We start from the raw sequence: 16,796 nt of genomic DNA, 5'->3' as shown, positions 1-16,796 counted from the left end.
TAACCCCCTTGTACACCACCACAGATGCAATGCCCATTTCAGCTGTCTCTCGATTAGTAGCACTCCTATCTATGGGAATAGAGGGATACAAACGGATGGTCTAGTTAGGAACACATGATCGGTGCAGGCTTGGAGGGCCGAAGGGCCTGTTCCTGTGCTGTATTGTTCTTCGTATCTCAGAGTTAGAAGGCAATATATTTAATTGTTACTCCAGGACTTAATCACAAAACAACCAAGGGTTTGCTGCGCTGTCAGAGGAGCTTCCTTTTGGTTGAAATATTAAACAGAGGCTCCAAGGCAAATTTCTACATCAAAGGCAGAGAGGAGTAATCCTCAGTATCCTGGTTAATATTCATCTCCCAATTCACATCATAAAACATGTCATCTGATCATTATCACATTGCTGTTTGTGGGAGCCTTTTGTGTGTAGAGTTGACAAGGGGAGCCAGTCAATGTGGTATATTTGGCGTTTGACAAAGTCCCACATAAGAGATGCAAGATTAAAGCGCATGGGATTGGGGGAAGCATATTGAGATGGATTGGAAACTAGTTGGCAGAGAGGAAACAAAGAGTAGGAATTTATGTGTGCTTTTCAAATTCGCAGGCAGTAACCAGTGGGGTCCAAATCATTAATATATATTGTGAATAGCTGGGGAAAATCGGTGCTGCGGCCCCCAGCTATTCACAATATATATTGATGATTTGGATGAGGGAACAAAATGTAACATCTCAAAGTTTGCAGATGATACCAAGTTGGGTGGGAGGGTGAACTGTGACGAGGATGCAGAGATCCTTCAGAATGATCTGGACAGGTCGGGTGAGTGGGCAAATCAATGGCAGATGCAGTATAATTTGGATAAATGTGAGGTGAGTCACTTTGGAAGCAAAAACAAGGTAAATTAGGAGAGGGGAGTGTGCAGCAGGACCCGGGTGTCCTTGTGCACCAGTCACTGAAGGTAAGCATGCAGATGCAGCAGAGGGTAAAAAGGTAAATGGCATGTTGGCCTTCATTGCGAGAGGTTTCGTGTACAGGAGCAGGGATGTGTTGTTGCAATTATACAGGGCCTTGGTGAGGCCATACTAGAGTATTGTATGCAGTTTTGTTCTCCTTTTTTGACGAAGAATGTTCTTGCTCCCGAGGGAGTGCAGCGAAGGTTTACCAGGCTGATTCTGGGGACGGCGGGACTGATGTAGGAGGATTGACTAGGTTAGGATTGTTTTCGCTGGAGTTCAGACGAATGAGGGGGGATCTCATAAAGACTTATAAAATTCTAACAGCACTACACAGGATAGATGCAGGGAGGAAATTCCCAATGGTGGGGGAGTCCAGAACCAGGGGTCACAGTCAGAGGATTCAGGGTAGACCATTTAGGACGGAGATGAGGAGACATTTCTTCACCCAAAGAGTGGTGAGCCTGCGGAATTCATTACCACAGGAAGTAGTTGATGCCAAAACACAATGTATTCAAGAGGCGGCTGGATATAGCACTTGAGGCGAATGAGATCAAAGTTGATGGGGAAAAAGCAGGATTAGGCTAGTGAGTTGGACGATCAGCCACGATCGTGATGAATGGCGGGGCAGGCTCGAAGGGCCAAATGGCCTCCTCCTGCTTCTATCTATGTTTGTGTGTGTGCAAATTCAAAACTGCATTTTCTATTACAATAGAGGCCATCAGAAGGATTCCATTGGCTGTTAAAAAAAAGCCCCTTTTGGACATTTGTGGTCATGAAAGGCGCTATATGAATTCGAATTTTCATTTTCTCACTCTCATGCCCCATCTCTGCAGCTGGGTGTGCAGTGTGATCAGTGTGTGTGTCTCAGTCACTGTCTATCCTGTGTTGGCAGTGCTGTGTCCCACATGCTGCGCTGCGCTGAGCTGCGGGTGTAGCAATTTGCAGCGCTGCTGTGTAGCAGGGAGCCAGCCAGCGGGTCGCCTCTCTCTTGGCTACACTGCCTCTCTCAAGCCTCTTGTCCCTGAGCCTCTCTCCCTGCTGCATTGCCCGGGCTGCCTCCTACCTCGGGCGGATCTGACTCTTGTCGGGGCCGCTGCTGCTCTCTTCCGCCTTCCTGGAGCTTGCTCTCTTCAGGGCCGACATTGCGCTTCGGTTCCCAGTCCTGGACCTGAGTGCTCAGACTGCCCACACTGACTGCAGGCGCAAGCAATCGAGCAGCTTAACGGGAACTCAAGGCAAGGCAAACCTCAGCTGCATTTGCATCCAGTCAGTGCAGCCCTCTCCCTCTCCCTCCCTCCCTCCCTCTCCTTCCCTCCCTCCCTCCCTCTCCTTTGCAAAGCTGCTGCTCCTTGAGTCTTGCCAATCCCAAATCCTGCTCTCTGTTTATTGGTGCCCCTGCTCAGATCAAAAACAAAAGCAGCAAGGAATGCTGGCACTGCTATTTCTGCCAGCCAGGAGAGAGCGGTGATTTCTCAATGCTGCCAGCCCTCTTTACCCTGCTGGGGCGGGCAATAAAGTCACCCACCTCTTGACTGGCTCAGGGAACTTTGAGAGAGAGGCCTGCAAATGGTAGGCCAGTGACTCCTGATGGAGTAGGAGGAACCAAGGCTATAGGCCAAATGCTAGTAAACGGGATTAGCTGGGAGTTTCAGGTGTTTCTCACGTGTTGGTACAGATTTGATGGGCCTAAGGGCCTCTTCTGTGCTGTATGATTGTAAAGGCAATTTCTGCTTCATCTTCTGCCCTGGTTGTGTTGTCATCACAGACTAACAACCATATTCTGCCAGCATCCATACTGAATTCTGAGCTACAGACGTGGTGATCCTGAAGACGGAAAAAAATTACAGATGGCAATGGTAGTGTGGTGTCCCACCTCCTTCCAACCACTGCCGTCTGGCATTGAGAGAGCCAACTAGCCAACCTTAAAAGGGCATTGAGAGACCTAACTCGCTGACCTTAAAGGGGCATTGATAGACCTAACTAGCTGACCTCAAAGGCGCATTGAGAGACCTAACTAGCCGACCTTAAAGGGACAGCCGCAAGTCATGTTTTTATACACTGTGTTAAATCTTTTCTCGTAGATTTTTGTGGTACCAGCATGAGTGAAGTTCCTGACTGCACAAAATCTTTGCCACCTGCTGCCACCTTCACACGACGTCTGCCTCAACCCAGCGTAGGAGCTGCTCAATTTCCTGGCACCTCTGTGGGTGAGCCACCAATGACGGGCACAAATTGTTTCTGACATTTCTCCCTACGGTAATAAGGGCCAAAATTCCCAAATTGGTTGGTGCTTCATATTGCCAGATTGAGGCGGGTGCCAGGAATGCGCTGCCGATGTGGGCATCAGTTGAAAATAGGCCCCAGTGTTTTGGATGAAGAACCTTTGTCGGGACTGATTGTGTGCTGCATCCGATCAGCATCGCACCGTTCAAAGGCACCTTAATTCTGAGTGCAACAAATGAGGGTGTTACTATCACAGTAACAAAAAGATAATTTGCTGTGATTGTGCAATGTTGTATAGATGCATATTTCTTGGTAGTAACGACAATGAGCAAAGTTGTTGAAGGGTTTTGCTACATTGGGGGCTCAAGGCATATTGGGATATTTTACAATTTGGGTGGATGTAAAAAATGTCGCGTGATTGTGGTAAATTAATTTAACTTTACACTGTCAATATTTTCTTGCCCCTCCCTCCCTAGGTGTCACACAGCCCTGGACTTGGTGTGTTTGAAGAATGGCTGATGATCATGGAGACAAGCCAATGGAAGCAGATACTAACATACTTAAACCCCCACAGATGGGTTTGAAATTGGTGCATCTGGATTTGAAAGGTGCCCCACCCAAGATCTCCTATTTAACACAGGTGATTTATTCATCACAATAATGGAATCTTTATATTTCTTCTCAGTGATTATACTTTCCAGCAAAATAAATGTCACTCTAACCACCACGATAGTTTCAGTAACAAAATATTGACTTTGAATTTTCAGGCCTCTATATTTTTTAAAACAACAATTACCCAGAAACCTTAACTATAAATAACAATGAGGTGGAGATACCGGCATTGGACGGGGTGGGCACAGTAAGAAGTCTCACAACGCCAGGTTAAAGTCCAAAGGTTTATTTGGAATCACGAGCTTTCGGAGCACTGCTCCTTCATCAGGTAAGCAGCGCTCCAAAAGCTTGTGATTCCAAATAAACCTCATGGACTTTAACCTGGTGTTGTGAGATTTCTTACTATAAATAACGATGCTTGCAGTACAAAAGGATGTTAATATATCACTGGTTAGTCTGCAATTAGAATATATTATCCAACTTTGGGTGTGCTTAGGAGTATGTCATGGTCATTAGAGACAATGCAGAAGAGATGAGCAACTAGACTGAGAAGCTTTAGTTATAGATCATAGAACATTACAGCGCAGTACAGGCCCTTCGGCCCTCGATGTTGTGCCGACCAGTAGAACCAATCTAAAGCCCCTCTAATCTACACTATTCCAATATCATCCATATGTTTATCCAATAACCATTTGAATGCTCTTAATGTTGACGAGTCCACTACTGCTGCAGGCAGGGCATTCCACGCCCTTACTACTCTCTGAGTAAAGAACCTACCTCTAACATCTGTCCTATATCTCTCACCCCTCAATTTAAAGCTATGTCCCCTCGTGCTAGCCAACACCATCCGAGGAAAAAGGCTCTCACTATCCACCCTAACTAATCCTCTGATCATCTTGTATGCCTCTATTAAGTCACCTCTTAACCTTCTTCTCTCTAACGAAAACAACCTCAAGCCCCTCAGCCTTTCCTCATACGATCTTCCCACCATACCAGGCAACATCCTGGTAAATCTCCTCTGCACCCTTTCCAATACTCCCACATCTTCCCTATAATACGGCGACCAGAACTGTACGCAATACTCCAAATGCGGCCGCACCAGAGTTTTGTACAGTTGCAGCATGACCTCCTGGCTCCAAAACTCAATCCCTCTGCCAATAAAAGCTAACACTCTGTACGCCTTCTTAACAACCCTATCAACCTGGGTGCCAACTTTCAGGGATCTATGCAAATGGACACCCAGATCCCTCTGTTCATTCACACTACCAAGTATCTTACCATTAGCCCAGTACTCTGTATTCCTGTTACTCCTTCCAAAGTGAATCACCTCACATTTTTCCGCATTAAACTCCATTTGCCACCTCTCAGCCCAGCTCTGCAGCCTATCTATGTCCCTCTGTAACCTGCCACTTCCCTCCGCACTGTCTACAACTCCACCGACTTTAGTGTCATCCGTAAATTTACTAATCCATCCTTCCACGCCCTCATCCAAGTCATTAATAAAAATGACAAACAGCAGTGGCCCCAAAACAGATCCCTGCGACACACCACCAGTAACTGAACTCCAGGATGAATATTTCCCATCAACCACCACCCTTTGTTTACTTACAGCTAGACAATTTCTGATCCAAACCACGAAATCACCCTCAATCCCATGTGTCCGTATTTTCTGCAAAAGCTTACCATGGGGAACCTTATCAAACGCTTTGCTGAAATCCATATACACCACATCAACCGCTTTACCCGCATCCACCTCTTTGGTCACCTTCTCAAAGAACTCAATAAGATTTGTGAGGCACAACCTACCCTTCACATGAGGATAGATGAGCGGAAATGGGTCTCTGTTCATTTGGACAAAGGTCAGGAAGAGAAAATTTGAAAGAAGTGTTTAAATTTATGAAGTTTTGTTATCGTAGATCAGGGGAAACTATTTCCACTGGCTAGTGACTCAGTAACTCAGGGCAGAAGTTTAAGATATGAAAATAATGATGGGAGAGTTTTGGAAATTGGTTTCATGCAGAAAGACATTTGGAAGCGAAAAGCTCTTGGAAAGTGGTAGGAATAGAATCTATCTTAGCTTTAAAAATACAAGTTGGTGTTTTAAAAAGCCAAGCAAAAGGGCAGAGAAATGGGACGAATTGAATAGCTCTTTATAGAGTTGACATGGACATACTGGACTTGTAAACATCCTTCATTCTTGTACAATTCTATGATTCTAGTGATTAACTTAGCCAACTTGAAAATTGTTAGAGCACGCTGTAATCATTTTCCTATGTCATTTACATGGTTGTAAGTCAACATATGTAGAAGAAAATAAAGACTTGCATTTATATAGCACCGTACACAAACACATAACACCCAAAGCACTTTAAAAGTAAAGTTGAAGTTTATTTATTAGTCACAAGTAGGCTTCTATTCACACTGCAATGAAATTACAGTCACTGAAGTACATTCAAAGTGCAGTCACTGCTATAATTTAGGAATAAGTAATGATAAAGGAAACAGTTAGTTATATGTTAACCAATAGTAAATATGTTAGAAGTTACAAACAAACAAACACGTTCCACTAACTTCCTTTGTGTTGCAGGAGCAGAATTCTTGTGCTAATTTGGACGGCGCAGTAACACAGTGGTTAGCACTGCTGCTTCACAGCACCAGGGACCTGGGTTCAATTCCCAGCCTGGGTCACTGTCTGTGTGGAGTTTGCATGTTCTCCCCATGTCTGCGTGGGTTTCCTCCCAGTCTAAAAATGTGCGAGTTAGGTGGATTGGCCATGATAAATCATTCATTAGTGTCAGGGGGATTAGCAAGATAAAAATATGGGGTTACAGGGATAAGGCCTGGGTGGGATTGCTGTCGGTGCAGGCTTGATGGGCTGAATGGCCTCCTTCTGCACTGTAGAGATTCTATGATTCTATTCTATGAATATGACTCACTATTCAAAAGCCTAATAGCTTTTGTGAGCTCTAATTGCCTTACAAACTGTTAACTCTTAACCTTAGTCAGGAAATATCAAGATATGTAAGTTATCAGCGAAGACCAGAGTTACATCTATTTTTGTATATCTTGTACTGTTAAATTCCAATCGTTGCAATTTAAGTCTTAACCACGGTGGATAAAACAGAGACTAAATTAATTTGTGCACACATTTGGTTCTAGAATAATACTGCAATAATCTGTGAACTTTATAGCTCGTTATAGATTTTCAATTTCTGATTTAAAATAACATATATATTTGCGATTGAAATTCCAGAAAGTCTGTTGCTTGTCCCAATTTCCCTTTCTCACCTTAATAAAGCTCAGCTTCAGTTACTGGAAGGCTTTGTTCAATAAAACTATAGCCTGATATGACCCACCTTTAAAGGAACACCACAAGCACAGGGGTTAAGAGGCTTGATCCTTCTGTGCATAGAATCACTCCATGACTTCCCGATGTTTGATTTGAAACGGCTCCATTGCAGATTTTTCTCCTGTAGATCTTTCCTCTGCTTTCACACCTTGGCGCAAATGGGATTATACTGGAATACGAAGACATGTTTCCGTACGAGGGAAATCTGCAAGTGTTGAGGTCTCCAAATGCTTACAGGTAAAAGGTTTTATAAATGGACTAATGTATGATTCACCATAAGTTACTTTGATTTTTTTTTTCTTAACCATGAAACCCTTTGGTAAAACATCATTATTTTACCATTAAAATGTCATGGAGAATATTGAAAATAATGCCCTTGTTTATTTTTCTTTTAAATCTGGAAGTATCGGCACAGTGGTTAGCACTGCTGCCTCTCAGCGCCAGGGACTTTACAGCCTTGCTCGGGCGAGGTCGCAAAATCCCACCCGAGGCCAAAGGAGATTTCCATTCTGGGAATCGTCCCGGAATCAGGGAGGGCAAGGTTGTAGGGTTTTGGCCTTAGTGCAAGGAGGATTAGCAAGGTAAATATGGTGACATAGCCTGGGTGGGATTGTTGTCAATGCAGACTCGATGGGCCGAATGGCCTTCTGCACTGTAGGGATTCTATAAAATGTCATGTTATTTTAGTGCAGAAGCCCTATTTCATCATCCTAAAGCTAGACGATAATCTGCTTAGTTGTCATCATTCCAATTAATTATTATTTGTAGTTACAGTCAATAACGTGAGAGCACTTTTCTCAACTCTTTCGTTGGTCATGTTGCTATGGAATTGGAATTATTTCACAATGTCTTGCCTCACTGCATTGCTGCTTGTTATCCCGCGCTTGGACGATCATCTCACTCATTTAAAATTTGCTCCCAGTTTTGTCACTTTTAGTTTCATTGGCGATGAGCAATATTGTAGATTTTTATTTACAGCATTAACAGTGAAGCCTGTGGAATCCCATTTCGTAAATATTCATTTAATTACTTGTGCACTGTGATCCCTGTGCCCTAATTGTGGAAAGCAGCAGCAAATATAGTTCTAAAACTCCGGACAAACACAAGAATTCCAAATCCGAAACAATCACAACAATTTGTACTGCAGGAGAAAAGGTTGGCAAGTCAACTCTGGCTGAGGCATTGCCATGGAGAAAGCAACAGGGAACTATGGGCTCCGAGAGCTCTCGGGAAATTCAAAAATGGAGCCAGGCTTGGGCATATTCCTTTTGTTGGCAGAAAGCTGGTCCCTCTGTACGAATGTATATGGCTCCGAGCAAGTGTAAATCAGCCACTGAGCTTGACTGATTCTCTTTGAGTCTCTCTGTAACATCCTGTTAGTGGAAAATACCACTTCAGAGTAGTAGGGTGAAACAGCTAGCTTGGATGATATTCTGCCTACTACTCAATTGAACAAAATCATGCATACATTTCAGCGCTAGTGTGACACCAGCTATGTAGGCTGTCCGTCCCAGTGCGTGGCTGATCGAACCAAACGGCATGTTCCTCTAATTGTTCATAATAGGCAGAGTACAGACCATACTCAACCATAAATGGGCTAATGTATGATTTACCATCAGTTACTTTGATTTTTTTTCTTAACCATGAAGTCCTTTGGTAAAACATCATTATTTTATCATTAAAATGGTATGGAGAATATTGAAAATAATGTCCTTGTTTATTTTTCTCAGCGCCAGGGACCCGGGTTCAATTCCAGCTTTGGGTGACTGTCTTTGTGGAGTTTGCAAAACCCAAAACACAACATCTGCTGCTGGATGTGATTCTGTAATTGGACAGCACTTGCTGAACATAGTGGGTGGCACGGTGGCACAGTGGTTAGCACTGCTGCCTCACAGCGCCAGGGACACGGGTTCAATTCCAAAGTGGGCTAGTATGTTTTTAGTCCTATATTCCAAGCTGAGCCCAAATCCACCTTAAGATCTGGTGTACACTCAATATTTTTGGTTCTTTATTAACTGGCTTTTTTTTAAAAATCCGTTTAGAAGAAATTGATTAGTTATCTAATCCAGTCTGTGTGAATCATTGGTTCTGCAGGTTAAATGGTAGTGACATCTGACTTCAGGGGAACAAATACTCCAAGCTGCTGTGTCTGTTTGCATGAAATAGCTGTATGTGTAAAGAATCAGGAGTACTGACTGCACTTGGATTTTATTGGACTTTAAACTGTCGATAGTTTAAAATTACATATTGCTGAAGATGTCAACATGAACAGTCGCTATTGGCTTTGTTCTCCACCATCTTGTGCCCTGTGAGTGATGAACCATGTGCTTGGACAAGCTTTAGATGTGCTCAGGCTTGCAAATTGAGAAGAAGTGGCTTAAGAGGGCAGCATGGGCATCAATGATTTCAGCAAAAACAGAGACAAGTCAGAACGCCTTGACTGCGTGTCAAACGTTGATGGTTACCTTAACTCCTTTCCCCTCCCGGGAGACAGAATGCCAAGCTATCCCGTGACATTTAACTTGACATCTGACAAAGTTCACCTGTGTCGTAGCCAGGAATTGGGGGTATATGGAAAAGTGCAGTTTATGCTAATACCTACTAATGATGTACGTTTTGCATTGCAGTGCGGCAGACATCAGAGAACTTATAAACCTTGCCAGAATGCTTAATTTTGAAATAATTCCATTGGTGCAGACCATTGGCCACATGGAGGTGAGTTTAGAAACAAAATAAAGCTGAAAGACCACGTTGGGCTAAATATCATGAAATCTATAATAAAGATTGATGAACTTTACTGTAACTAGTGGACCCGGATATCCCATTCTCTGGATGGTCAGAGATCGGATGTACCCTGGAGGATGAACTATGGGACCTCTTTGAAATCCCAATGCAAGGACTCCACAGGAATTGCCTGGGAAGTTTCAACTTCCGGTGGGCAACTTCTCTGCATTTGGAACTCTCCAAGAAAGTCTCCAACTGTTGAGTTAGAGTTGGACACTTTGGAGGGTTCTGATTTACTTACCTGCACAGCTAACCATGAAACGTTAGACAGGAAATTAGACAGGTGGGCAGCACGGTGGCACAGTGGTTAGCACTGCTGCCTCATAGTGCCAGGGATCCGGGTTCAATTCCAGCCTCGGGTCACCGTCTGGAGTTTGCATGTTCTCCCTGTGAATTCCAGCCTCGGGGGTCTGTCTGGAGTTTGCACGTTCTCCCTGTGTCTGCGTGGGTTTCCTCCGGGTGCTCCTATTTCCTCCCACAGTCCAAAGATGTGTGGGTTAGGCGGATTGGCCGTGCTAAATTGACCCTAGTGTCAGGGGGATTACCAGGATAAATATGTGGGGTTACGGGGGTAGGGCCTGGGTGGGATTGTGATTGGTGCAGACTCGATGGGCCGAATGGTCACCTTCTGCACTGTAGGGATTCTATGAAAAAAACCATCCTCCCTGAACCAACTCCCCCCTAACACCCACCCACAACTTTTCACTGACCCCTTGCCTGTCCTCTTCCTCCTGACCCTCTGACTCACCCTCGACCCTCCAACCTAAACCAACCCTCCGACTCTACTCCAAACCTTCTGACTTCCCTACCCCTGACCTGACCCGACCTCATCACCCTACCCACTATGCCACCTTTACCCAGCTGGCACCCTGCCACACTACCCACACTAGCCTCTTACCTCATTCACACTCATGTCCAAACATGCTGAAAAGCTATACAAACATCCCAAAGCTGCTCAGTGTGTTCACAAAAGAAGACTTACCAAACTACAGCAGCTAGTGCCAGAAAAAGGGAGTGTAACTTGGCTTCCCTCGATCATCTTGCAGCGTGAAGGAGGTCTCCTAGACAGGTACGCCCTGTATTTCTGAAGAAATGCGGAGATTCATCTTAGTGTGGAGAAACAGGAGTGGGGTGGCAGTCCGCCAGTGATTGCTGCTCCTCAGAAGATTCAGCCCCTGGTGTCTTGAAACAGAACTCATTAGAAACTGCAGTATTGACTTGAGTCCGTTTGCTTAGAGTTTAGATAGAAGTTTAACAACACCAGGTTAAAGTCCAACAGGTTTATTTGGTAGCAAAAGCCACACAAGCTTTCAGAGCTGCAAGCCCCTTCTTCAGGTGAGTGGGAATTCTGTTCACAAACAGAGCATATAAAGACACAAACTCAATTTACATGAATAATGGTTGGAATGCGAATACTTACAACTAATCAAGTCTTTAAGAAACAAAACAACATGAGTGGAGAGAGGTGTGGTGTTTCTTAAAGACTTGATTAGTTGTAAGTATTCGCATTCCAACCATTATTCATGTAAATTGAGTTTGTGTCTTTATATGCTCTGTTTGTGAACAGAATTCCCACTCACCTGAAGAAGGGGCTTGCAGCTCCGAAAGCTTGTGTGGCTTTTGCTACCAAATAAACCTGTTGGACTTTAACCTGGTGTTGTTAAACTTCTTACTGTGTTTACCCCAGTCCAACGCCGGCATCTCCACATCATGACTACCATAGAGTTTAGATAACAGGATCTAAAACTCTGCACAATTTTCTCACATTTGTTAGTGTTTTAAATATAGTACAGTAGTGATTCCTATTAGTATGGGATTATTATACCCCATATACTAAATCCTGATTGGCCATTATGTATTAGCATGGGGTTATTCCTCTGTCATTCCTCTGGGATGCATATCTCATTCAATACTGAGAAACCAGTGAGAGATTTCTGCAGAGCAGATCCAGAATGTGTGGTTCCCTTTGATAAGTTGCCCTGACTGATGCTTTATTTTTGAACCTTGTTCCTACAGTTTGTGCTTAAACATAAAACCTTTTCTCATCTCCGTGAAGTGAAATACTTCCCTAACAGCCTCAATCCTCATAAAAAGGAGTCCATGGAATTAGTAAAATCCATGATTGACCAGATCACGGCAATGCACAAAGACCTGAAATGGCTGCACATTGGATCAGATGAGGTACTGCAAAAATTATGTGGAAGCTTTGATTCACACTTCACAAAAAATATTGTTTGTCCTTGGGAGCCGTTTGCTTAATCTTATAACGTTTCACGTTAACTACTTTTCTTTTGGAAAATGAAATTTGTTCTTCTATATATTTAGGTGTATTACCTCGGTGAAGGTGAAGAATCCAAGAAGTTGTTTGAGACAAGCCAAACAAATGCAGATAGTCTGTTCCTGTCTCATGTGAAAGCTGTTGCAAGTTACGTCCTCACTACCCACCCAGATGTGAAACCAATCCTTTGGGATGACATGCTTCGGAACATCAGTGAAGAGAAACTTCAAGGTACAAAACTTTAGTTCGGACGTATTTGGAATATTGCGTGCAGTTCTGGTCGCCACATCATCAGAAAGATATGGATGCTTTGGAGAGGGTGCAGTAAAGGTTTACCAGGATGTTGCCTGGTCTGGAGGGTTTTAGGCATGCGGAAAGGTTGGATAAATTTGGATTGTTTTCACTAGAAAGGTGGAGGCTGAGGGGCGACCTGATAGAGATCCACAACATTGTGAGAGGCATAGATTGAGTGGATAGTCAGAGGCCTTTTCCCAGGGTGAAAAGGTCAACTACAAGAGGGCACAGGTTCAGGGCGAGAGAGGGAAAGTTTAGGAGAGACCATGCGGGGAAGGTTTTTCACACAGAGGGTGATGGGTGCCTGGAACACACTGCCAGTGGTGGCGATGGAAGCAGGCACGTTAGCAACATTCAAGGTGTATCTTGATATACACATGAATGGGAGGCAAACAGAGAGATAGAAACCACATATGGGCAATAAGTAGTGAGTCTAAATAAGGATTAGGAATCAGTGCAGGCTGGGTGGGCCGAAGGGCCTGTTCTGGTGCTATATTGTTCTTTGCATTATTATCTTGTCAGTGACTCCATTTGAACTAAAATTATGAAAGCAAAATAAGCACTTGGCTCTCAGTTCAGTTTTTCAGCTGGCTGCTTTCCAGCACTCTGTGCATGTGGTGTAGCCAAACCGGAACAAGGAAATGCCAGAACCCTTTAAGATGCGCAGTGAGGTCAATCAGCTCTGGCATCGATGCCATTTTCCAGATTCTTCTCTTTGCTGCTGTCGTAGCTCTCCAGAGGGTGTGTACTTACATACCAGAACCAACAGAAAGTTGTTCAGGCTTGTCTGGCTGAGACCCAGAACAAAACTGCACCAGGTGCATCACAGTGCTGCACTCGCATTCCATACTGAGGGACACGTCCAATGGCAAATAGACGGCAAAGAGTCTGGTTTGACCAACATGGGGAAGACCAATGCCATAGTCCAGAACTTTGCCATACTGTCATCAGCACTGATAATGTGGTGGCACAGTGGTTAGCACTGCTGCCTCACAGCGCCGGGGAATTGGTTCGATTCCCGGCTTGGGTCACTGTCTGTGTGGAGTTTGTACATTCTCTCCGTGTCTGCGTGGGTTTCCTCCGGGTGCTCCGGTTTCCTCCCACAGTCCGAAAGACATGCTGGTTAGGTGCATTGGCCATTCTAAATTCTCCCTCAGTGTACCCGAACAGGCGCTGGAGTGTGGTGACTGGGGGATTTTCACAGTAACTTCATTGCAGTGTTAATGTAAGCCTACTCGTGACACTAATAAATAAACTTTATCTCTGGAAGTTGTTGATAGCTCTGCCATCACCAGCAATCTGTCATTTGATGCTGAAGTCAACAAGCACATGGCAGGTGTCATATCCAAGCTGAGGAAGAGATTGTCAAGCAACTTGAGCAAGAACACCAAACTGACAGCTTACCAAACCTGTGCCCTGAGTGCACTGCTCGACAGCAGTGAGACCTGGACAAATGTATGCTACACAAGAAAAAGGTGAACAGTTTCCCCCTTTACTGTCTCAGATATATTCTCAACATCACTTGGTACATCAAGGTCACCAACTGGATCATGCTAATTCTGTCAACATACACTCATTACTAAGCAATGATGTCAGTAATGGCTCAACCGTATTCAATTGAATGGATGATGGCCTTATAACCAAGTACCTTCTATCTGGTAGACTGGCCACTGGATCAAAACCAGCTGAATGTATCTACCTTTTGTTTCATTCATTCAAGGGATGTGGGCTCTGCTGGGTGGGCCAGCATCTATTACCCATCCCTAGTTGCCCTTGAGTACGTATTGGTGAACTGCCTTCTTGAACCACTGCAGTCCTTGTGATGTAGATACATCCACAGGGGTGTTAGGGAAGGAGTTTCAGGATTTTGACCCAGCAACAGTAAAGGAAATGCAATATTGTTCCAAGTCAAGGTGGTGAGGGATTTGGACAGGAACTTCCAGGGAGTGATGTTATCATGCATCTGCTGTTATTGTCCTTCTAGATGGTAGTGGTTGTGGGTTTGGAAGAAGCCTTCGTGAGATCCTGCAGTGCATCTTGTAGATGTAGATGGAGCATATTGCTGCTATTGTATGTCGACGGTGGAGGAAGTGAATGTTTGTGTTTGGGGTGCCAATCAAGTGGGCTGTCTTGTCCTGGATCGTGTCAAGCTTCTTGAACGCTTTTGGAGTTGCACTCATCCAGGCAAGGGGAAAACTTACTTTCACACTCCTGACTTGTGCCTTGTAGATGGTGGATAGGCTTTGGGGAGTTAGGAGGTAAGTTACTCACTGCAGGTTTCCTAGCCTCTTGACCTGCTGTCGTAACCACAGTATTTATATAGCTGGTCCAGTTTCTGGTCAATTGTAACCCCCAGAATGTTAATAGTGGGGGTTTCAGCAATGATATTCCCATTGAATGTCAAGGGCCAATGGTTAGATTCAGTCTTGTTGGTCATTGCCTGGCACTTCTGTGGTGCAAATGTTGCTTGCCACTTGTCAGCCCAAGCCTGGATATTGTCCAGGCCTTGCTGCACTTAGTATCTGAGGAGATGCAAAAAGTACCGAAAATTGTGCAAATGCTTCAGCCTTATCTTTTGCGCTGATGTGATGGGCTGCCCCATCATTGAGGATGGGGATATTTGTGGAACCTGCTTCTCCAGTGAGCTATTTAATTGACAACCACCACCATTCATGGCTGGATGTGGCAGGACTGCAGAGTTTAGATCTGATCCATTGGCTGTGTAATCGTTTAGTTCTGTCTGTCACTTGCTGCTTATGCTGTTTGGCATGCAAGTTGTTCTGTGCTGCAGCCTCACCAGGTTGGCACCCGGTATGCCTGGTGCTAGGCCTGGCATGTTCAACATGGAGGAGCACTGATGCATCAGTGGAAGCGTGTGGTTTGGGGGGGGGGGGGGTACATGGTAATCAGCAGGAGGTTTCCTGCCCATGTTTGACTTGACGTCATGAGACTTCATGGGGTCCAGATTTGATGTTCACAACTCTACACCATTGTGCCACTGCCACCTCTGCTGGTGGGACAGGCCATACCTGGGACATTGTAAGGTATGATTCCATGAGTATCAGACTGTTGCTGTAAGTCAGCTATCCCAACTTTGGCGCAAACCCCCAGATATTAGTAATGGGACCTTGCAGGGACGACAGGTTGCCATTATTATTTCCGGTTGATGCCCAGTTGTCCGCCCAGTTTTCTTCCTCTGAGACTTCTTAGCAGTTTGATGCAATGGAGTGGCTTGCTAGGCCATTTCAGAGAACAGTTAAGAGTCAACCACTTTGCAGTGGATCCAGAGCCACATGTAGGCCAGTAGATTTCCCAACCCAAAGAACATTAATGAACCAGGTGGATTTTTTTGACAATGATTTCATGGTTCATCATTAGACTTTTAATCCAGATTTCTATTGAGTGCAAATTCCACTACCTGCCATGTTGGGATTTGAACCCAGGCCTCCAGAACATTACTCGTCCAGTGACATTAGCACTTACACCACCAGCTCTATTGCAAGTGAGATATGAAGACATTGACCCAGATAACTGGAGACAATGATTCAGGACAGGACCTTTAGTGACTGATTGTGTGAGGGGGCATTGGAAGAGACAGCTGGTTGAGAGGAGGGCCCAGACAAAATAGGAGCCAGCCAATTCTACACCCTCTCAGCCCACTGTCTTCACCTGCAGCAGGTGCCATGCAGAGTGGGCCTCCTGAGATATACCAGTGATGTTTAAAGTCGCCATAGTCTCAGATGACCATCTGCTTTTTCTCCTCTTTGAGGGGAAGAGCTGACTGGTGGTGATTTAACCTGAGGGTCACCACACCTCAGGCGAGGGGCAAGGTTGAGAAGGCAGGGCTGCTGCCTCACAGCGCTAGGACCGTGGTTCAATTCTGGCCTCGGCTGACTGCTTGTGTGGCGTTTGCACGTTTTCCTTGTGTCTGCGTGGGTTTCCTCCGGGTTTCTCCTACACTTCAAAGATGTACGGGTTAGGTTGATTGGCCATGCTAAATTGCCTCTTAGTGTCAGGGGGACCAGGGGGATAGAGCCTGGATTGGATTGCTGTTGGTGCAGTCTTGATGGGCTGAATGGCCTCTTTCTGCACTGTACGGATTCTATGATATTCAGTGAATAACTTTAGCCGGTATGGGAATTGAACCCACGCTGTTGATGTCACTTTGCATCGTTAACCAGCTGTCCAGCCAACTGAGCTAAATCGAACTCCCAGGTGACGTTTAATACTGAGTTGACTGTCAAGGTGCAAACCATACGCCGTCATTACCATTTGAGCATGTTTGCTGCAGCTTTGCACGCA

The 16,796-nt window shown here is 44.8% G+C and overlaps 2 protein-coding genes across 9 annotated transcripts in view; one reads left to right on the top strand and one right to left on the bottom strand.

Annotated features, from left to right (window-relative positions):
• The window catches only part of ogfod3 (2-oxoglutarate and iron dependent oxygenase domain containing 3), a 160,526-nt gene extending 158,381 nt beyond the window's left edge, over positions 1-2,145 (bottom strand). For both annotated transcript variants that reach the window (XR_013499159.1, XM_078225483.1), the window contains exon 1: positions 2,018-2,145. Coding sequence is in view for 1 of the 2 variants with exons in the window: in XM_078225483.1 (XP_078081609.1) it covers positions 2,018-2,097 (80 nt within the window). In the remaining variant the exon portion in view is untranslated. The remainder of the gene's footprint in view (positions 1-2,017) is intronic.
• The window catches only part of LOC144501608 (hexosaminidase D-like), a 39,812-nt gene continuing 24,922 nt past the window's right edge, over positions 1,907-16,796 (top strand). For 2 of the 7 annotated variants that reach the window (XM_078225481.1, XM_078225476.1), the window contains exons 1-7: positions 2,053-2,189; positions 3,036-3,161; positions 3,654-3,817; positions 7,266-7,375; positions 9,766-9,853; positions 11,939-12,103; positions 12,248-12,431. In XM_078225481.1, coding sequence (XP_078081607.1) covers positions 3,689-3,817; positions 7,266-7,375; positions 9,766-9,853; positions 11,939-12,103; positions 12,248-12,431 — 676 coding nt within the window. In that variant the 5' untranslated portion in view covers positions 2,053-2,189; positions 3,036-3,161; positions 3,654-3,688. Of the gene's footprint in view, positions 2,190-2,281; positions 2,524-3,035; positions 3,162-3,653; positions 3,818-7,265; positions 7,376-9,765; positions 9,854-11,938; positions 12,104-12,247; positions 12,432-16,796 lie in introns of those variants that run through there. The other 5 variants (XM_078225478.1, XM_078225477.1, XM_078225480.1 and 2 more) reach the window with 5 other exon arrangements.

Source organism: Mustelus asterias, chromosome 12 (genome assembly GCF_964213995.1).
Source record: "Mustelus asterias chromosome 12, sMusAst1.hap1.1, whole genome shotgun sequence".
In the NCBI taxonomy this organism is placed as follows: domain Eukaryota; kingdom Metazoa; phylum Chordata; class Chondrichthyes; order Carcharhiniformes; family Triakidae; genus Mustelus; species Mustelus asterias.
This window is presented reverse-complemented; position numbering and strand designations above follow the sequence as displayed.